This window comes from Sardina pilchardus, chromosome 7, assembly GCF_963854185.1.
Source record: "Sardina pilchardus chromosome 7, fSarPil1.1, whole genome shotgun sequence".
NCBI lineage: Eukaryota > Metazoa > Chordata > Actinopteri > Clupeiformes > Clupeidae > Sardina > Sardina pilchardus.
The window spans coordinates 4660380-4674684 of record NC_085000.1 but is presented as its reverse complement, the minus strand read 5'-3'; the positions used below and the strand labels follow the sequence as shown (position 1 = coordinate 4674684).

Genomic DNA, 14305 nt, shown 5'->3' with positions numbered 1-14305 from the left:
TTCATTGGAACATGCCACACATACACACACACACACACACACACACACACACACACACACACACACACACAGATCATGTATATGCTTGGAAGCACACCTTGGGTTAAGGTTCTTTTATAAAGACCTAAATAAACCTGTGGGATGTGAGTGGTGGTCGGTGTTCAGTTATCTGGGTCAGTGTTTTTTGAGAGGTGTATATTTTGAGGAGATGACCCCGCAACATATCAGAGCCACTGTAGATGTCCTGCAGTTCAGTTGGTGATTGGGGACGGGACGGGACGGGACGGGGGGAGATCGGGGGAGCCGTTTGTCCTTTATGAAATCCATCCTTCAATCAGAGAGACTTTCCTACAACGCATGAGAAGAAGTGATGTTCCAGATCAGTGATCTTTTTGCTTTTTTTTTTTTGGTTGTGTTTGTGGGCATTTAATGAGGCGTAAAAAGAAGGCTTGAAATGTCTCGCTCTCCCTGTTTTTCTGTTCATGACCCAAGTCGTCCAGAAACGTACAAGCCTATTTTATTGACGTGCTCGAGACTTGAGACCTAAATGACGCCAAACCTAGGCAGATGTGGAGAACAAGTTGTGGTTTTTGGTTCATTTCAACTTGACTGAACTCCAGGCCTCGGTGTTCGATCTGGTACAGTGTTTTCGTTTTCCTCGAACATAAGAAGAGCCTGCCTCACCTAACCGCCAGGACCTACTTGAAAGGTGAAAGCATGAATTGGGTGAAGGTTAAGTAAGGATAGGGCGCGGTCACGTTGGCAGTCTTTTGTGAAGAAGCCATGTATGACCAAGCATGCAGGAGCTGACGTGAAGCCGGACCATCTACTTTCCTTTTGTCTTCAGTATTCATCCTTGCTTTTTCACACTCTGCATCATAACCAGATAACCTGGAACACTGGTCCACTTTGTGAAAATCTTAGCCTCTCATTTTGACATGTCTAGAGTCTTAGTTGCTTCCATTCAGTCCCGCAATCATTGTTCCCTTTACTCCTCAACATTAGCATATTTCAGACTGCTTTGTGCGGTTGTGGGCGCTCGCTGCTCCACCCTTGGCTCGGTGGATGTGCAGCTGAGCCTCACTAGCGCCCTCTTGTGGCCCCTGGCTCCTATCGACGGTGCGGAGAAGCGACCAGAGATCAGGTGCTGACCTGGGAAGAGGAAGTGTGTGCCATTGTGGCCTAGCGCTTCTCAGCACAGGGGGTGGTCTAGAGCCGGGGTGTCTCTCTTGTCCCCTGTGCTCCGTAGTGTGTCTAATGCCTCCTCTGTTCTTTCCTTTTGGCGGGTCAGTTCTTTTTCACCGTGCGCCCACCCCCTCCCTCCTCCCCCTCCTCCTCTACCTCCCAGGGTTTTTTGGCCCAACAGTAGTGGCGGACCCAGCTCCCATCCTGGCTCTCTGCAGAACGTATTTGTACAATTTTTTGGCTACAAGTGTATCCAGCACATGTGAAGATCAAGTCAAGTTACTCTGCTGTGGACTGGACACAATGAAACTACATGATCATTTTCTAAGGTTGTACTTTATCCTTGCCTGTTGTGTGTATGTGAGTGGATGTGTATGAGTCTCTAAAGGTGTATGTAAATACAAGCGCTTTGTATTGTTGCATTGCGTTCATTTTCCCCCCTTTTTTTCTTGTGAGGTTGTGTACCTACTAATCATGTCGTTGTTTTTAGCCAAAAAGCATGACTTTTTTTAAAGAAAAAAAAAAGACTTCAATTTTTCTGTCACCCTCCTTTAAAAGAATGTCAAGCTATATAATGTATGAAACAATAAAAGTGCCGAGAAGTTGAACTTTGAAAAGCTTGTCCCCTGGATTATGAAATGGTTTCCCTGTCTTCGTATAGGGTTGTCTCGAGTCTATGGTCAATCTTAGTTGGAATGAATCCGTTGTTATTGAAGGTTATTGCAGATTACCATTAACACCGTGATTGAGTGAAATGGCTGCTATCCATTTTTCCTCAAAAGTCTGTGTGTGTGTGTTTGTGTGTGGAGAGGTTTTCTTTTCACACACAACAGTTTTAGCAGCTTTGTGGCTACTCAAGAGGTGCTTTCAGACCTCGGAGTTCTTTTAGACTACAAGCTCAACATTTTTTAAAAAACTGATAGCACCCCTATGTATCATAGCTGGGCATGCAAGAGAGTGTTGGGCTGAGACAGCGCCTGGAACTGTGTAAGTATAGGTCTGGGTGCACCACAGTGCAATTAGGGCCGTCCTTGAGCCAAACTTTGCTTTTTTATCACTTGGAAGCCAGCCTCCATTTTGTGTCATTTCATCTCTGCACTGTGGTGTGGTTTCCTGCTCTGGCAGTTTGGTATGTGAATGGCAATTTTCAGGCAGGAGGACTGGGGGGGGTGGGAAAGCTTCTCCACCTCCCTCTCACCCTGCTGTGCCTAGCCAACAGGAAATTAACAAAAGAAAGGCAACAAAAAGTATGAAACCGTGGGTTTGTCTTTTAATCATTTTTAACATAACACATTACAAGTCAAAATGATACAATGTACTGTACAAGTAAATAGGTATGTTGTTATGTCATCTCTTTGGATCAACCAATATACAAATCTGTCACTTTTCACTGCTGCAACTGATTGCATGTGAGTTATGTAACAAAACAAAAAAAGCAGATTGTTTTGTCCTGTAGCATATTCTCTTTTTATACAACTCTCCCTGTAGATGATGAACTCCATGCTATATAAAATAGTGTAAGGATGAATGCAATTACTCCATTTTCATGTATTTCACCTTTTTTCCAGGGGTGCGGTAATAAGGGAGTACTAAAAGAACTATGTTGCTAAACAAAGATACAATGAGAGCTTGGAATGCAAGACTTACATGAAGCTAAAAATATATAAAACTACACATGGATTTTGCCTTCATCAGACAGTACCCATCTCTTTACTATAAAGCAAAACAAAAAAAAAGGCATTTACTTAAAAACAAATCTGATTGGTTTTCTGCCATAAATTTTTCTTTCTTCAAAATATATTCCCATAAAATGTCTTAGTTCTGCACCTACTGTGTGGATAAATTGAAAGGATAAGTGCATCCCTTGTAGGTATAACAGGGTCCAAGAAACCGATGAGGTCAAATTAAGAGTCTAAAGTTGACTCTTTCAATGATCAATTCATGTGTTCGTCACAAAACACGTTTAGCTATGAAATGTCTAATTCATTTAAAATCAAGATTTTTTTAAAATGGATTTTGCTTTATCATATCATTGGTAGGTGGGGGACATCAGGGATGTTTCCAGCAATTCTCATTTCCCTGTTCAAATGTTCTGTTCTGGATAAGCAGCACCCAATTTTAAACCAACACGTCCCAATATTTCAGTTCCACCAAGCTCAGCTAAATGGGAGGAAAAAACCCTTTGCCAGTCGGGCACACCGCTGCCAGGTGCCCGTGTGCTCATGACCACCTACAACCTGGCAAGCCATCCTGTCAACTTTAATTGAAACCACAAGCACGACGGGTGGGAGGGTATTTCCTGACCATATACGGGACAAGTCTGCCCACTGCTATGGATTTAAAACACTTTTCGGGCATGTCTGAGAGAGGGAACGGGAGAAATGTTACTTTTTTTCTCTCTCCACTCTCTCTCTCTCTCTAGCTGAGTGGTGGTAGTGGTGGTTCTCGAGCAGGTTCTCATGCTTAACATGTGGTGAGCCATTTTTGGCTCTTCTAATCAAAGCAAGCCATTAAGACTCGTTTATAAATTCTCATGAAAAACAAATTTGATTGAAGATTAAACTTGATCGCCACAATGTGGGGATTTCAAAAAGGAAGGGTTAGGGGCATAAAGAAGGATATTAGTGATAATCTATCAGAAATACTGTTAACTCTTTTTTTGAAGAGGGAAAATACGACAAGATGAATAAAGTCTACATATCAGACTAATGGCACATACATGTACAAGGTCAAATACAAAAAATTAAAAACATACAAACATTTAAGGCTGAAATCTTAAAAGAAAATACTCTTTTTAAAAGGTTTAAAAGTGCTAGAATTCAGATCAGCTCACATAAACCCGGGGAGGACAAACTCAATAGATGCCAATAGCTTTTTTCTTTCTTTACAGTTTAGAAATATTTTTGTCTCTTCAGAGAGAAAACTAAATAAAATGATCTGCTTGATAGCTTAAGCCATGATATGACTAAAGCTGATCAATTTTAGCCTCCAAATTAAGGTGAATGTTTTCATTTAGCTTTTCATATATTTTCTCTATTTTGACAACAAATGTCATAAAACAAATATTAAAATATCCAATAGTGCTTCACGTAATTGAGATAAATGTTCCTTATTTGGATAATATAAAATTGAAATATTGAAAACAAATACACTTAAAATTATAAGAATACATTTATTTAGAACACAGCTATATCCAGGATTTTCCAGGAAACTGTGGACCAGAAGTACTTTTTTTCTTTCTTTTTTCTTTCTAAGAACTTATCAGAATGTCAACATTGACACAACCAAAACTGTTCTGTTCAGTACTTTAAAATAGAAACAAATGCCTTTTGAGACATTCATCATTTTTTTTAAGAGCTAGTCTTACAGTATGACAAATCTGATTTATTTCACCAAAATATATCTATATATTTTTCTTTGAGCAATTGTGCAAAATATAATTTCTTCTCCCCGGGTTTTTGGTATGAAAAAAAAAATATTAAAAATGAGGTGATGTGTTGTGTTGTTTTTTTTCTGAGGTCCTGTTTCAAACAAACAGAAAATAATATATCATATGACAACAAACGACTAGGCAATATCCCAATCAAGTGTCCCCTGCTTTGAATGTCAAAGACCAGGCTGGTGACTTCTTTGTTCTGGATATTGTGTCTTTTCAGACCCTTTCATAAAAAATGTTCCTTTGAAACTGAAGAAGCAGCTGGATAAGGAGAACAGAGACGAAAGGACTAACCAGTTCGCGTGTACTACTGTGCATGTTTTTAGACTATTTTTTGTCTTTCTTTTTTCCTTTTCATTTCATTTCTTTTCTTTTTTTGCTTAAAACAGCTTTGCAGGTTGAAATGTTCCTCTAGTGGTCTACAGTTGCTGTTGGCAACCATAGCTAAAAAAGCAGCAATGTTTACATTAATTTTTTGTTATATCTCATTTTTGAATTGTGGCCACCATTTTTGTTTCTGAGTCACTATGTTAAGGTCATTCACATTCACTATGCAGTAGAGATGAACTTGCTTCTTAAAGAGGACGTCTCCTCCAGGCAAGGGAAGCTCTCAGAGTGAAGGGGAGCACTTGGTAGCCTCATTGATTGAGTATCCATACTCTAAGGTCTTTCTTAAAAGAGTGGCAGTGAAATAAGAACAGTTCTTATGGGGGGGTAGAGGTGTGATGTTTGAAGATTCCGACACCACTCCATTTGACTGTGATCCCACAAGTCTTGATTTCCTCATGTTTCACAAGAGGGAGCTCATTGAACTAAAGACATAATATGGTTTGGTTTCTTGGCATGAGAATATTCTCTACCATCAACCCATTTGGATTAGCAGACTGACTGACAGACTGAGTGTGAAAAGCTAAGCTCCCTCTTGTGTTTATAACTGTGGTCTCAAGTCTAGTGGAAATAGCTAATTCTGACAAATTCTAGGGCGACAAGGGCAAAGTTAGATCGAGGCTTTTAAGCTGAAGTACATGTTTCATTGTCAATGGAGAACATACATCTACAGTGGGATGGGTCACTTGAAATAGTACCACTCACCCAACAGACTAATAAACCGGTAGGTCAAAATCAATTTCAACCTTGCGAGAATTTAAAATCCAAATCAATCACAACATGGGCCTTTCTATTAAAACACTCTACAGAGAAGTTCAAAGATAATGTTAAATCCATTCTAGTTGATTATGCCACTAATAGCCTAATATACATGTGTCACTCCGCAATTCTGACGGGCCCTCTTGCTTGACTCACGTACATACAAAGGACAGATAAGACAGAGAAAAGCTATAGGGAAAAGCTAATACTTCATCCTTTTTTGATCAATATGATGCAAGATACATACGTATGTAAACCTGTCAGACATTTTTTTTTTCCTTAAAAATCAGCAATTTGTTTTAATACATCTATCTAAATTACACTTTACTGAAAAAAAGCAATTATAATATATAGTTTCTGATGTGGTATTTCGTACACTGCAAAAATATTTTTTTCTTTTAACTGAAATTGTTATTCATTTGTTTCTATTCACATATGTCAGGGTTATTATTAACATGTATTCCTAAAAAAAGAAAAACCTGCCTACTATAACTTTTTTTGCCTAAAAGTATATCTCAATAACATGAGGTGGGCGGGAGCAGGAGGAGAAATTTTGTTGCCTTGGAGACTTCGGAAAATTAGTGCTGGAAGGAAGACAGAAGGGGGGATCCTTGAAAGCCACCTCCTGTTATGTAAAGTCCCTGTTGGGATTGTTAAACATATAGATCTCTTGTCAGACAGAATGGCCTTGATAGGTCACAAGCACCAACAGAAGTATCAGTATCCCAGGAAGCTTGCTGAAGGGTTAGGGTGAAGGGGTCACTGGGGCCGCCACTGCGTCCCTAGCAAATCAAGTGCCTTCTGCTGTAAACAAAGTGCTTCTCGAAGAAGAAAGCTGTAAACCTGTGTAACGTCCTATGATTTCCTCACAAAACAAAAAAAATATCTATTAACATTGTTTGTAATTTGGGGGTTGGTCACTGGGTTGGCTGTGTACACATTGAGAGGGGGATGTGAATGGGTGCAGCTGTTTTCAATGTATTTTAAACATCTCTCTTTTTTTCAAAAGGAAAACAAGAACTGTGGCTTTTTTTCAATTCACAGCTGAAAGATGCACCTCTGAAGGTAGAATAATTTGTAAGTTTAGAAAAAGAGCTTATACCAGTCTCAGGGGGGTGTCATTTTAGCCAATGTCCTTTCTCACTAAAATGAAGACTTTTGACAGTCCACACCCTGATTCTGGCAGTATAATTTGATGTATTTTTTTTCCTCTCTACGTTTCGCTAATATTAGCTCAGCTGTTTTTTGTTATTGTTGTTTGCCAAATGTGTAGTTCTTCTGTCAGCTGAATACTGAGAGATAGGGGGAGAGAAAGAGAGATAGAAAGAGAGACTTCTCTACTACCAGGCCTGTCTTAATGACTTCATTCCTTCACTATTTGTTTTTATTTTATTCTTTCACTCCTGGCTGCCAAAGACGGTTTGAGTTTAAGGGCAAACAAGTTACGTCTCACATTTGGAATAGTGATTTTTTAAAAAAGAGGAAAAAACATCCTATTCACTTCAAACTAGTCTTTCTGCGTCATAAATGAAAGATTCTTCTCTACGTTACTCTTTGAAACTTTTTTCTTAATATTATTATTTTGTAACTTATGCAGTACCATGCCTTAAGGCCTATTGATGCTGCCTCCTAACTACTTTATAAGGGAGGGTAGGAGAGGAAAGAGGTAGGAAAGAGTTGGAAGGAGACAGGGCAAGTAGGGGAACATTAATCATCATACTTAATAATGTTTTGTTGTTTTCAAAAACAGCCTAAATAAAAGCTTTTGTTTTTGCATTTCCTATTTCTTCCTTTTTTTCCTCAATTTAAAGGGTATATTCCTCCAGGCTCAATCAAAAAGCTTTGTGCGCTTCAATTAAGGCTTCTAAAAAAAACGTTCAAGTGTTTGACTCTCCCAGCCCTTTTTTTTCTGATGGGGACCAAACCCTCTAGGTTCCCCACGGCCCTAGGCCCCCTCCCCCGCCCTGCCCCTTGTGCCCTCCTGCCCGCCGGGGGAGGCGTGTGCCCGCGGGTGAGCAGGCGGCGGCAGAGGTGGCGGGGCGGGGTAGAGCCCTCATTGGAAGGCCTGGTGGAAGCGAGGCAGGGTGGTGGTGCTGAGGCTGGAGCTGAACACTGGCGGGAGGGAGTGCAGGGGCCCCAAGCCGAGACCCCCGCCGGAGCCTTGCTGCTCCTGAGGTTGATGTTGCAAAGAGGTAAGAGGCAGCGCTGTCGCGGCAGCATGAGGCTCGGTGGCGTGCGAGGACGAGGAGGAGGAAGACGAGGACGAGGAGGAGATGGCCGAGGAGGAGGTGGTGTAGCCCATCACCAGGCCTCCGGAGCTCATGGGGGCGCTGTAGGGGGGCAGGTTGAGCGGCAGGAACCCCAGTAGGTGGGAGAAGTCCATGTTAGCAGCACACAGAGACTCGGCGATGACGGCCGGGCTCTTGGAGAGCAGGCTGTCGGCACCGCCGGCGCCACACAGCTCGTCGGGCAGGCCGGACGGCGGCGGCTCCATGCCCTCCTTCGGCGGCGAGGAGGCGGCGTGGGGCTCCGAGGCTCCGTGCGGCGGCGCCACGGGGAGCCCGCTCTGCAGATCCATCAGGAAACTCTCCATCTCCACCTTGAGCGGCTTCTCCAGCAGGTATGAGGTAGATCCGAGCTGGTACTTGGGCGGGGGGGGCTGGGGGTGCACCTGGGACTGGTGCGGCGGCGGGTGGGGCGCGGGCTGCTGCTGGGCGTGCGGGGGCGGAGAGGAGTGGTGGTGGTGGTGGTGGTGGTGGTGGTGGTGCGGGTGGTGGTGCGGGTGCAGGGACGCCGGCGGAGGGGGCTCCATGTGGCAGCCCATCCCCATGGCGGCCGACAGCGAGCCGGACACCAGCGAGTGGTGGTGGTGGTGGTGGTGGTGGCCCACGCCGGGGCCGGACATGGCCTGCAGGTGGTGCGCGTTGTACATGCCCATGGGGAAGGGCGCGCCGGCCGAGAAGGCCTTGGCCATCATGGGGTCCCCGGCCGAGCCCATGCTGCACATCATGGGGCTCAGCTCCTCCTTGACGGTGCACGGCGACGAGCCCGTGCCCAGCAGGCCCAGCATGTCCGGCGGCTCCGTCTTGATCTTCAGCAGCTCCTGCGAGTGGCTCTTCTTGACGTGGCGCGTCAGGTGGTCCTTGCGGCCGAAGCGCTGCGCGCAGTATTGGCACAGGAAGTCCTTGCGGCCCGTGTGCACCACCATGTGGCGGCGCACGTCCTTGCGCGTGTAGAAGCGGCGCTCGCAGTGGTCGCACGGGTGCTTCTTCTCCTTGGCGCCGCCCGAGCTCTTGCCCGAGTGGCTCTTGAGGTGCTCGAGCAGCGCCGGCGTGCTCTCGTAGCTCTGCAGGCACACCTTGCAGGTGAGGTCGCCCGCGGTGGCCGCGTGCATGGCCACGTGCCGCTTGTAGCCCAGCTTGGTGTTGTAGTGCTTGCCGCACTCCTCGCACTTGAAGGCCTCCTTGTTGGGGTCGTGGGTCTGCAGGTGGTTCTTCAGGTGGTCTTTGCGGTGGAACATCTTCTCACAGAACGAGCACTGGTGGGTTTTCTGTGGGGAGTGTGTGGCCATATGCCTGCGGGGGAAGAGGGAAGAAAAGATCAGAGTTAGGAAAACAGCTACTAAAAGCAATGACCTGTTGAGACTATTCATCTTTTTTGATTTTGATGTGAAGACAGACATGCCCAATAAGTGTACATTGTATAGCCCCTTAGCTCAACACTGTAGCAGCGTTGTTCCTACAGAAAGATTTGGCCTAAAAAACATCTAAAAATAGGACCCAGGTTGAAAAATGTGGAGTATCCCTCTAATGTCAATTATTGGTAAAGTTGTTTGGAAGGAACTTCCATTGGGACGTGGCAGTGTGCCAGAACTGAGAGTAGGGCTCTGTGTTAGGCCGGGGCTCACCTGAAGAGCTTATATTTGGAGCTGAAGGCCTTGGGACAGTGTGGCTGCGAGCAGTGGAACGGCTTCTCCCCCGCGTGGCAGAAGGCGTGCAGCCGGAGCTTGTCCGGCGAGCCGAAGAGAGCGCCGCACACCAGACACTCGTGGCCGCCCGCTCTCTCTCCCCTCTCTCTCTCCCTCTCCCTCTCCCGCTCCCTCTCTCTCTCTCTCTCCCGCTCCCTCTCTCGCTCTCTCTCCACTCGCGGCGGCGGCGCGGTGCCTCCAAACAGCTTGGCGGCGGCGGCGGCGCGCGGGTCCTGCTGGTCCTCCTGCGTCAGTGCTGGGATGTGGTGGCCTGGGGCATCGGCGGCGGCTGCTGCCATGGCAGCCCTAGGGTGCCGTTGCCATGGAAACGCGGCCGTGGCTCCCCACCCGTCCAGACTCTGCGTGGCTAGTGGCTGGGGCGTGGCTAACCAAGGCGTGGCTAACCGGGGGCGTGGCACAGGTAAGAGATGGCGAGCAGCAGTGGACGCACAGTCAGTCACACCTGCGAGAGGGAGAGAAAGAGGAGCAGCTCTCAACATCACTGTCATCTTCTCACTAGGGATCTTTAGTTAAATGAGTTAAGTTGGTACATAATATAGAGCTAATTAATGACTGATGAGATGGTGGTTTAAATACAACCCCACCTTTTTTAACACTAAACGCTGAAAGACCTAAGAATACATAAGAGTAAGTCTAGGTCACGTGAGACGTCAGGGTTATGATTTAAGTAGTCAACGTAAATGATTGAAATCACTCTAGAGCATGACACCTGCCATTCAGTATTCAAAGGCTGAATCTGCTGAGTGCACACACTCACCTTTTCTTCTCCAAGCTGAAGTTGTTGAAAATGTTTTCCCAAACACCTTTCTGTCTCCCACCTCTCTTCTCTTCTTTTGCACCTGCTGTTTCTCTCTCTCGCTCTCTCTCTCTCTCGCAGGTTCTCTCTCTTACCCAGTCCCCACAGCTACGGTTAGGGGTGGGTAGGTTGTGATACTGAACATCTTCATTGTCCTACATGAAAAGCAAGAACACAAGAAACAGAAAATCACACTTTGTTTTTTTTTTTGTTCAGTGACAGTGAGCAACCTCTTTCTTTCTCTCTCTCTGTGCTTTCTTTCAGAGCTCCACACACCCCACAAGTTTGGTTAATTGCCACGCTAGAGGGCACTGTGGAAGGAACTGAGGCGGCCGATTAAAAAGGAGGAGGAGGAGGGGAGAGTCTTGATGTTGACCTTGCGGGGCTGCTACATTTTTCCACCGTAAATTGTGTCAAACTCTAACCCCTAATAATAACAGTAGGAAGTGGGTGAATCCCTTCCCCTTTTCTCCTTCGCCAAGATTTACGATCATCCCTCGTTCTCGGGCCGCCCCGGCAGCGCGAGGGAAACGGCACGACTCACAAAGCCCACTTTGTATGCGTGTGTGTGCGTGTGCGTGTGTGTGTGTGTGTGTGTGTGTGTGTGTGCGCATACATGTGTGCTTGGCGGCAGTGACAGCCAGGCCGGCGTGTGAGTACATGCATGCACATGTTACGAAACAGGATAAGGCTCCTGTAATCCCAATGAAAACACCGGAGCACAAACAGCCCCCAGGGAAGGCAAACTGTTTACAACCGCTCCAAAAAGGAAAACACCTTCGCACACAAAAAAAAACCTGTACTACATCTCAACTGCCAAAAACCCAGAAATCACTCCGATGAGCTGTTCCCCCGGCGCGGACAGATGGGCCAAGTCTGCACAGAGCGCTCTGTGGTACTCTGTCCTCTAAAGATCCCCTTTGGACTGCAGTTGCTATAAGGAGGAGAGCGAAAATGGAGCTGATTTGGTGATACTGATCAGCACATGCAGGTGGCTGAACTGGTTTAAAAATACCCGAGAGTGATTAAAATGAGTAAACAGATCGTTTCCAATATTTACTGAAGGAGCCTGGCGTCACCCGCTGTGGTTCAGTGCTACACGCCGACTAGAGAGCGAAAATGACAATTGTCTTCACACATCCAGCACAGATCTCATTCCTGACACTAAATCATAACTGACTGCTAAAACGGGCACACTGCCAGGCTTAGGTGTCAACTTAGCCAGGAGTACACGCTATATATTTGTGGAACTGCTAATGCAGAGTTCTATGACAGTACCTACTAACTGACTAAGCCTGCATATATGATAGATAGATAGATAGATAGATACGTTATTGATCCCTAAGGGGAAAATCAAGATGGCTTTCATACAGAGATATTAAGGAATTCACATATTGTTTTATCACTTAAAGATAGCTTCCCAAACTCAGCGGTGAGGAGAAGAGAGGAGAGATGTGATCTATTGTGATCACTCATTGGCTCCTCACCGCCCCTCTTTCTCATTCCTAACTCTCCTTACCCCAGGTCTCTGTTGCTGACCATCCCTGCACCTGAGCCACAGACCACATGGATCCAAAGTCAAACGGGCCGAAACACTGACCATATACAAGTTAACCCTGACCTATGGGCATCGCCCCCCCCCCCCGTCGAGACCCAACCAGCGAGATGTGAACATTCAAAGTGAAACATGCCGGTGTGCTTCACGTTCGGGCTGTAAAGACACAGCGCAGGCGCTAGCTCTTTTGTGTGGTCTAACTGGCTCGCCACATGGCCAAGAAGGTTTGAAAAGTTCAGACAAGACCCATAAAAAAAGAGAAGACGAGCAAGAGGGTGACAGAAATAGAGACGCACGTGCGTGTGCGTGTGCATGTGTGTGTTTGTGCGTTTGAGCGTGTGCGTATGGGTTTGCAGTGGGCAGGGACCCCACACTGCCCTCTACCTGCAGGTGGGTGTACTGCTCCCCAGTGAGCCTGTAGGTATTGGGGGAGAGGATGTGCTGCTACTCTGGGCCTCACACTCTAAATCTGAAATACTGTGGTTAGGAAAAAAATCATATGCTGTGGTTATGACCATACTGTACATGTGTGGATTTGGTTTTGGTTATGTATACATTGGAGCATTATAGCGGTAGCTAAGTCTTTGCACAAACTAACAAGGGGTGTGTGTGTGTGTACGTGTGCGTGTGTGCGTGCGTGTGTGCGTGTGCGTGTGTGTGTGTGCGTGTGTGCGTGCGTGTGTGCGTGTGCGTGTGTGTGTGTGCGTGCATGCATGTGTGTGTGTGTGTGTGTGTGTGTGTGTGTGTGTGTGTGTGTATGTTTTTGCTACAAAGGCACTGTATACAAAATGTGCATTTGTTTATGTATACACAGTGCCTTATGGGAGTGTGTATATACATACACACACACAAGATGTGTTGCATGTGTGTATGTGTGCCTGAGTGTATGTGAGATAACTAGAGATACTGTATTGTGTGTGTGTGTGTGTGTGTGTGTCTGTGTGAGTGCATGTGTATGTGTATGCCTGAGTGTATGTGAGATAACCAATGATTGTGTGTGTGTGTGCGTGTGCGTGTGTGTGTGTGTGTGTTTGTGAGTGCATGTGTATGTGTATGTGTATGCCTGAGCGTATGTGAGATAACCAATGATTGTGTGTGTGTGTGTGTGTGTGTGTGTGTGTGTGTGTGTTTGAGAGAGAGAGCGCGCGCGCGCGGTTAAGAGGAGCTGACAGCTGTGGCGCGTTGCTGTGGCCGTCACCCAGCAGGGGAGGTGCAGGGGGGTGACACCCGCTTCAGTGCCACCCCCCCAGGGAGTCCCCGCTCCATTGTGACCCATCTCCAGCGCGCACATTCCACTCCTTGGCCACAATGCCCCGCCACACCACACGCCTGAGCCATGTTCTACTGCCCCCGCCGACACGCACCGCACGCCGCCACTGCCACCGCCCCTCTGCCCCGTCTATACCACACATCACAACACGTCTGATCTATAGTGTGACTAAGCTGTCATTCCATACCACACCATATACATTAAACATGTCCTCCTGCCATGAGGATCTGTGCATTTGAAACACGTTTCTCCGTCAGAAACGAATGGAGAAACAACGCGTTTCCGTCTGTGCCGGCCTCCGCACAGGTCTTGCGCTCGTCTTGGGACATGTTTTCATATTCATTAAATTATAGCTTATAGCTTGAGAATGCATTTACTTTTTTATGTTTTATCCAGTGTTTTCTTGTTTACGCACCCAAAACTCTATCTTTTACGTGGAGTTGAGCGCACCTATTTCTGGCCTGTCTCCATCAGAAACTGTCAGATGCTATAGATACCGACCACCATATAGAAGACATTTGAGCCCTTGAATGCTTTAGGCACCTATGGTAAAACACTTAGCGAATGTGGTTTTTCTGAACGTGCGAGTGATACGCTTGAGCGTCTTTCACAAGTTGCCACTCACACTTGGTGGTGAAACACTCGCTCTTTTGCAGCCCTATAGGTCCGAGTAAAGTTCTTCAGCTCCACCCGCAACTATGAACGCGTTTGTCGCGTAGAGCTTTAGGCGACTCGCTCCACATACATCAAAACATCTTTGAAATGTAAAGGTCATCTTCCCTTCAACATCACACGTTCTTATGTGAAACACCCTCTGTTGCCCCTCTGAACCAGATCACATGCTTAGAACGTACACAGCATACCCATTTCCACTAGAGGCAAATTTCTCGACGCTTAGAAAACCAAGTCCTGCTCGGGATTGCATGTCC

General features: G+C 46.2%; 1 protein-coding gene and 1 long non-coding RNA gene across 4 annotated transcripts in view; both read right to left on the bottom strand.

Moving 5' to 3' along the window:
- Nucleotides 1-14305, bottom strand: part of LOC134087127 (uncharacterized) — a 377321-nt gene that overhangs the window by 69593 nt on the left and 293423 nt on the right. The gene's annotated exons all lie outside the window — the stretch shown is intronic.
- Nucleotides 2442-14305, bottom strand: part of plagl2 (pleiomorphic adenoma gene-like 2) — a 34627-nt gene continuing 22763 nt past the window's right edge. For both annotated transcript variants that reach the window (XM_062540377.1, XM_062540378.1), the window contains exons 2-4: nucleotides 10513-10706; nucleotides 9675-10197; nucleotides 2442-9342 (exon numbers count right to left, since the gene is read on the bottom strand). In XM_062540377.1, coding sequence (XP_062396361.1) covers nucleotides 7821-9342; nucleotides 9675-10033 — 1881 coding nt within the window. In that variant the 5' untranslated portion in view covers nucleotides 10034-10197; nucleotides 10513-10706 and the 3' untranslated portion in view covers nucleotides 2442-7820. The remainder of the gene's footprint in view (nucleotides 9343-9674; nucleotides 10198-10512; nucleotides 10707-14305) is intronic.